Raw genomic sequence first — 6,869 nt, forward strand, 5'->3', positions numbered from 1 at the left:
CCAGAGTGAGGCCCCAGGATGACAGTCACAGTAGAGCCGGAGTGGGTCAGAGGAGACTTTATTGAAGTGCAGAGGTCTAGAGTGGTACAGCTGACCACAGAAGCAGGGTCATCAGATAGGCAGGGAGGGAAAGGGAGCCAGCAATCCTGGGGCCAGGTGTAGGAGGAACACACTGGTCCTTCTAAGTGGTTGAGCTCTACTCTGGTTTCTCTTCAGATGGCATACATCTTTCTTCTGAGCTGTGCCTGCATGAGTGAGAACTACAGGCTGGTGGGGAGGTAGTCCCTACTGCTCTCAATGGGTCCTGGATCTCAGCAGCTGGACTTCTGGCCTGAGGAGAGGCCACAGCAGGCCTGGCGGGAGCAGGCAGGGCGGCAGAGCAGGGACACACTGGAGCAGGGCTTGCAGCAGCTGGGCTGGCAGGAGGAGGCACAGCAGGAGGAGGCGGGCACACAGCAGGCGGGTCTGCACACAGGGCGGCAGAGCAGGGACACACTGGAGCAGGGCTTGCAGCAGACAGGCTTGCAGCAGACTGGCACACAACAGGAGGATTGACAGCATGAGGGCTGGCAGCTAGACTGCTGGCAGCATGAGGAAGATCCAGAGCAGATGGGTGTGCAGCAGACAGGCTTGCAGCAGACTGGCACACAGCAGGATGACTGACAGCATGAGGGCTGGCAGCTAGACTGCTGGCAGCATGAGGATCCAGAGCAGATGGGTGTGCAGCAGACAGGCTTGCAGCAAAGAGTCATACAGCAGGATGGCTGACAGCATGAGGGCTGGCAGCTAGACTGCTGGCAGCATGGGGATCCAGAGCAGATGGGTGTGCAGCAGACAGGCTTGCAGCAAAGGGTCACACAGCAGGAGGATTGACAGCATGAGGGCTGGCAACTAGACTGCTGGCAGCATGAGGGTGTGCAGACAGATTGGCAGCAGGGACTGGACACACAGCTCACTGGGGTGCAGATAAGAGTAGTACAGGGGGCTGGGGCACAGCAGCTGGGCTGGCAGCAGCTGGGCTGGCACAGCAGCTGGGCTGGCAGCAGCTGGGGGCACAGCAGCTGGGCTCACAGCAGCTCTCTGGGCAGTCGTCCACCTGCCAGGAGGAGTTGGTGCAGGCGTCAGAGCAGACAGACATGGTGGAGGCGGCCATGGTGGGGTCGGCTGGAGGAGAGTGAGTGAGTGAGTGAGTGTGTATGTGAGTGTGTGTGAGGTGCTGGCCTGTGGGCCTTTTATCCTCCAACCTGTGTTTTCCCAGAGAGAGACGCAGCTTTCTTCCTGTTGTGTGCATTATAGGAAGTTCCTCTTCCTGACTAAGCACAGCTTTGGACCTGGGTGGTCTGGGGAGCAGGGCTTGCTGGGAGCTCAAGGGAGAGGTGGAGAGCTCAACTCTGAGAGTGATGAGGTTGCAGCAGGCTCGCTGGTACCTTCTGTCCAGGTGGAGAGACTGTGGGAATCTGAGACCTGGTTTCTGGGAGAAAGAAATAGGTAGCAAACCTGGTAGCTCGAAGATCCACTCTTGGTATGTAAGATGTCAGCCACTGGTGGAGGCCTGGTGGCCATACTCTTCAGGGCCAGCTGGAGGCACCATCCTGTACCAATGGCTACTGGGGAGCCGAAAAGGGAAGAGCCAGTGGAGAATCATTGTAAGATCTCATCAGAAGTCAGAGAGGCTGAGGCAGGCAGGTCTCAAGGTTGAGGCCAGTCTGGACTAGCTATTGAGACCCTGCCTCAAAACCTTAAAAAAACAAACAACAGAACAAAACAAAACAAACAAATAAAAACCCCACCACTACCACCACCACCAAAACAATGAAAAACTCATCAGAGAACAGTGTGTCTGTACACAACAGCCTCCTCTGGTGTTTATTTCCTGATGTCAAGTGATCCAGGTCAGAGGGCTCTGAGTGTCTATGCAGAGCACACAGCTAAGGCCTGTTGTCACAGGCCACATTGGCTGGCACACTGCCCGCCTCTCTTGTCCAATACCTGACAGTTTTCCATGATGACTGGGTAATGTGCACCACTGGGGACATGGCCTGGAATATGGCTCTGTGTGTGTGAGTGTCTGGCCTCCAGAGAAGGTTCTGTCCTTAATGGCCTTGCCTGAGATGGTCACCTGTCTCACGAAGGGTGTTCATGATAAAGACTTTTGCAGCCTGGACCTGGAGGACTCTGCTGGTTGAAGTGTGGTTGGGGACAGGACAGTGCCTGCACTTGGTCAAATTCTGCTTTGGGGAGGGAGACGCAGAATATGATACAGGGTCTTCTTGGGAAGTTGGCATGCAGTTTTGTTCAGTGACGTTGTCATTTTACAACACTGTAGTCCTTGGGTGACAGGGAGTGCTGAGCACCCGAGGAAGGATGAAATCCAAGATCACAGCAGTGAGTTCTAGGTGGTTCCATATGCTAGAATGAGAGAGGGCTGGGCATATGGGTCACCGCCAGAAGCCTGTGTTGAGGGCAGGTGGCTGCCTCTTGCCAGCTGCCCTCAGCTTTTCTGAGGTGGGGAAACTGTGCCAGGGAAGCGGTGTGGAGCTATAAAACTGTTTGTGGAATTTATGAATTCCAGCTAAGCTGGGGGTGGGGTGGGAGGTTCCGATGGGTCATTTATTCCACAGTAACACTTAGGAAAAGTCCCCCACCATTTCTCTGGGAAATACACTAAGAGGTGACATTCTCCATGTCTTCACAAAGTACTGATGCATGTGTCCCCAGACAAGACACATGGCTTCACACCCCTGCCTCCATTTCAGGAGTGTGGGTGCTCAGCCCTGGGTTCTGTCTGTGGAACCTATGCTGTGTGACTCCCAGGGTGACACAGGCTGAGTGTGGGGCCCAGCCGAGCTGCATCTTGGTGTTCTGCCCCTCACCACTTTCTATAGATTAGATATCCCAGAGTCACTGGATTGTGGGGTGAAGGGAGTCTGAGGTGACAAAAGACCCATGTGTTCCAAGACCATGACCCTAAGACTGTGTCATCTGAGGCCATGCTACCAATTCCTACATCTTCATAGTGAGCTTGAGTGATTGGCTTTATTAGATATTTTATTCTGGCCTATCCAAAGGGCTGGGCAATTTTGTGCCTTTATCAGCTTGTCCCTGATGCCTAGTGAATGCTGCTTTGGTCCTTCACCATGGCTGGGTTTGTACCATGGCTGGGTTTGGGGGAGATAGGGATGAACCCCTTTCTCAGAGACACTAAGGTAGCCCAGAGTTCAGTCTTTTTTTAAATAATTCATTTATTTTTACTTTATTTGCATTGGTGCATGACCTGCATGTATATCTGTGTGAGGGTGTCAGATCTTGGAGTTCAAGATAGTTGTGTGCTGCCATGTGGGTGCTGGGAATTGAACCCGGGTCCTCTAGAAGAGCAGTCAGTGCTCTTAATCACTGAGCCATCTCCAGATGCCCATGTGGCCATAGGGAAGGAACTGTCCAGACCTGTCCAGCCAGGCTTGACAGCTTTCCATGTCTCTGAGCTCTCAGTCAAGACTCTCTTAGCAGCCGGTTCAGAGATCTGCAGCCCTGACATGCCACACTTGCCACGGGCCTTGATGTACCAATTATACAAGTATTGGTGAACAGCAGAGAAAGGGTTTTTTTTTTTTTTTTAAAGTGCAGCCACATGGGGAAGAGCAGGAGAGGTCCAGTGAAAACACCACCCCAAGTCCGTCTTCAGTGTTCTGACACCAGGGTAAAGTTGAAGTAGAGGGTAGCAGGTATGCACAGCCGGCAGTGCTGGTCAAGATGTCGTCCTGCCCACCATCCTTGTTTGGGCTCCAGTGGCTCCTGCAAGGTATTCTGGGAGACAAACTCCTCCTCTGGCTAGGACCAGGCTCAGCTTTTTCCTTCTTCCAGCATAAAACTCCCAGGGACATTCCAATTCCTTGGAGTCTGTTGTCTCAAAAGTCTGCAGGGCCACGAGTGTCTAACTTTAGGTAACCTTTCCTCCTGCCAAGTGGTCACACGCTCATCCATCATCTCATGAGCATCACCTGGTCACTGAGAGGCCACACCCCAGTGTTTCTGGGTCACAGCCATGTTGTTGCCCAAGTTTGTGAGTTCAATTGACCATGAACCCTTGCATAAGAGCCCACAGCCTTCTCAGGGTCTACCAGATACTGTCCATGGGCAGAGGGCTGAGGACATCCTCAGACCCCCCACAGCATGGATCTGACTAAGCTGAGGCCAGGGCTGGGGTATGGCCACTGGGAAAGTGAGTCTGGAGCTATGACTGACAGATACTTGCATCTCCTGACTCAGGAGGGTCGCCCATGCCCCCAGGCTGCTCAGAGCTGGGCCTTCTCAGCTCTACCCAGTTCTGGTCTCCTAGGACTGTCCCAGCACTTTGGCACAAAAGCACAGTGCAGTGTCAGGGGAGGCATCCCTGTGCAGAAGAGAGCTGGCAGCCAGGGTGGGCAGCCAGGCTGTGCTGGAACACTGGGTGAGGCACCAGGGCATATTAGATCTCTCTGGACATGCCATCACACGCATGCTTAGAGCTGCATCTCATCACTTCCAGGCCACCTCTCAGCACAGTTAAGGTGACAGTCAGGACCAATTATGACAGGTAGATCCTGATTCAGTGTTATCACGCTGATGGAGCTGCTAGGGAAGGCGGCCACACCCAAGGGCTGGGAACAGACAGGAGTCAGGGTACTCTCCCGGAGTCTGTACATCCTCCTCCACCCTTGCCATGGTGCATACCTGCTCCAAGGACCAGGGAAGCAGGCTTGTCAGAAGAGCATTGGAGACAGGGATTTTTAGACAGCTAACGGCAACCAGAGAGAGGACCTATGGGTGCTGAAGGCTGCAGCCCTCTGCCCTGTTTCCTGCATCCACAGAAAGCCTGGTGCAGACAAGTTTGCCCAGATGGACAACACAGGCCACATATGTAGGCGACCAGTCCTTGGGAGTCCTGGGCATGTGGCTTCTTGGTTGAATCTGTCTAGAAAGAGGCCCTGAGCTTCAGAAGAGAGGCTACAGGCCTTCATGACCACTGGGCAGGGTCACTCAGTTCCAGATACGCCTGTGGTTAAGGGAGACTGTACTCCATGGAGGTCATGTGCCCTCACAGCATGAGGCAAGTGATGGCTGCTCCCTGTAGCCTACCTGACTGGAACCGGGGTACATCCTGGGGTGTGTTTTGAGAGCAGGTTCCCTGAGGGGAATACACCCTGCATGTGAGCAATGCCATCTTGTGAGCTGGAGCAGGAAGGACAGACGGACAAAGAAGGGAATGAAACACACACATCTCTCTCTGCTTCATTCTCACCTCTCCCGAGGCGACAGGCTAAAGCCCCAACTTCCTCCCTGTTGTCTGTGCTAGACGTTTCATCTCAGACTTAAGAAAAATAGCGACACAGAAGGGTGTTGGGTGGCCATGGATTTATTGGTGTTGTGCGCTGCTAATATCAGGTTAAGTGACCCAGAGCAGCACAGGGACAGGGAAGAGTGACAGGAAAGGTAGGAGGAGAGGTCAGGTCAGCACAGGGGACACGTGGTGTCCCTCTTCTGCGGGGACCATCTATCTCAGTCAGGAGCAGACTGGAGAGGCTGAGAGGGGCCACAGGGAGGGACCTGAGCCAGATGGCACCAGGAACAGGCCCATCAGCAGCTGGACTTCTGGCCTGAGGAGAGGCCACAGCAGGCCTGGCGGGAGCAGGCAGGGCGGCAGAGCAGGGACATGCTGGAGCAGGGCTTGCAGCAGCTGGGCTGGCAGGAGGAGGCACAGCAGGAGGAGGTGGGCACACAGCAGGCAGGTCTGCACACAGGGCGGCAGAGCAGGGACACACTGGAGCAGGGCTTGCAGCAGACAGGCTTGCAGCAGACTGGCACACAGCAGGAGGATTGACAGCATGAGGGCTGGCAGCTAGACTGCTGGCAGCATGGGGATCCAGAGCAGATGGGTGTGCAGCAGACAGGCACACAGCAGGGAGATTGACAGCATGAGGGCTGGCAGCTAGACTGCTGGCAGCATGGGGAGGATCCAGAACAGATGGGTGTGCAGCAGACAGGCTTGCAGCAGACAGGCCCACAGCAGGATGGCTGACAGCATGAGGAAACACTGCAGATAGGTGTGCAACAGACAGGTGTGCAAGAGAGAGGAACGCAACAGGACTGCTGGCAGGGGGAGCAAGTGCAGCAAGCTGGCTGGCAGCTAGACTGTTGGCAGCATGAGGGTGTGCAGCAGCTGCTGCAGACAGACTGGCAGCAGGGGCTGGGTACACAGCTCACTGGGGTGCAGAGGAGGCAAGGGGTTGGGGCACAACAGCTGGGAGCACAGCATGGAGGCTCACAATAGCTCTCCTGGCAATTGTCCACCTGCCAGGAGGCACCTGTGCAGGCGCTGCCGGGAGAGCAGATCCGGCTGCCGCAGCTCAGATTGCTAGAGCAGACAGAGGTGGTGGTGGACGCAGCAATCACGCAGGTCCTCGTGCAGCAGGTGTCAGCCATGGTGGGGGTTGGACTAAGAGGAATGCCCGTGAGATCGTGAGTGGGAGTGAGTGTGTTTGTGTGGGGTGCCTGGCCCTGGGGTTTTTATGCTCCTCCCACATATGTTTCCTCAAGAGTGTGGCCACCTTCCTTTTCCTTGTTGTTCATCCGGTTTCCAGACAAAAACAGCCAGTTTACGGCTGGGAGTGTGGGTCACAGCTGGGGGTGGGGTCACAGCTGAGCCAAGGCACATCCTTATCCTGAGTGACCACATGACGCGATGGCTGGGTGGAGCTGCGGACTGTGGATCTCCTCTGCTGTCTCCCACATTATCTTCAGGAACACAAGCTCTAGCAGGCTCCATGTCATGCCCTCTCCATGCTGCAGGACCCTCTGTTCCTGCGGGTGGTGACCACCTTCTCCATCCCACA

At 55.0% G+C, this 6,869-nt stretch overlaps 2 protein-coding genes across 4 annotated transcripts; both read right to left on the reverse strand.

The window, feature by feature from the left end:
* Nucleotides 1–311: 311 nt before the first annotated feature.
* LOC118569531 (keratin-associated protein 10-9-like) lies at nucleotides 312–1,153 on the reverse strand. Of its 3 annotated transcripts, none has more exons than XM_036167407.1 (2): nucleotides 1,057–1,153; nucleotides 312–985 (listed from the first exon to the last, which is right to left on the reverse strand). In XM_036167407.1, exons 1-2 carry the CDS (start codon nucleotides 1,151–1,153, stop codon nucleotides 312–314), a joined length of 771 nt encoding a protein of 256 aa, XP_036023300.1. The 3 variants fall into 3 exon arrangements, with proteins under 3 accessions (XP_036023300.1, XP_036023299.1, XP_036023298.1); XM_036167406.1 differs by having other exon boundaries at nucleotides 1,048–1,153; XM_036167405.1 differs by having other exon boundaries at nucleotides 1,033–1,153.
* Nucleotides 1,154–5,613: 4,460 nt separating this feature from the next.
* Nucleotides 5,614–6,459, reverse strand: LOC118569530 (keratin-associated protein 10-8-like). Its single transcript, XM_036167404.1, has 2 exons — nucleotides 6,108–6,459; nucleotides 5,614–6,032 (listed from the first exon to the last, which is right to left on the reverse strand). Exons 1-2 carry the CDS (start codon nucleotides 6,457–6,459, stop codon nucleotides 5,614–5,616), a joined length of 771 nt encoding a protein of 256 aa, XP_036023297.1.
* Between the last annotated feature and the right edge of the window lie 410 nt (nucleotides 6,460–6,869).

This window comes from Onychomys torridus, chromosome 18 (genome assembly GCF_903995425.1).
Source record: "Onychomys torridus chromosome 18, mOncTor1.1, whole genome shotgun sequence".
In the NCBI taxonomy this organism is placed as follows: domain Eukaryota; kingdom Metazoa; phylum Chordata; class Mammalia; order Rodentia; family Cricetidae; genus Onychomys; species Onychomys torridus.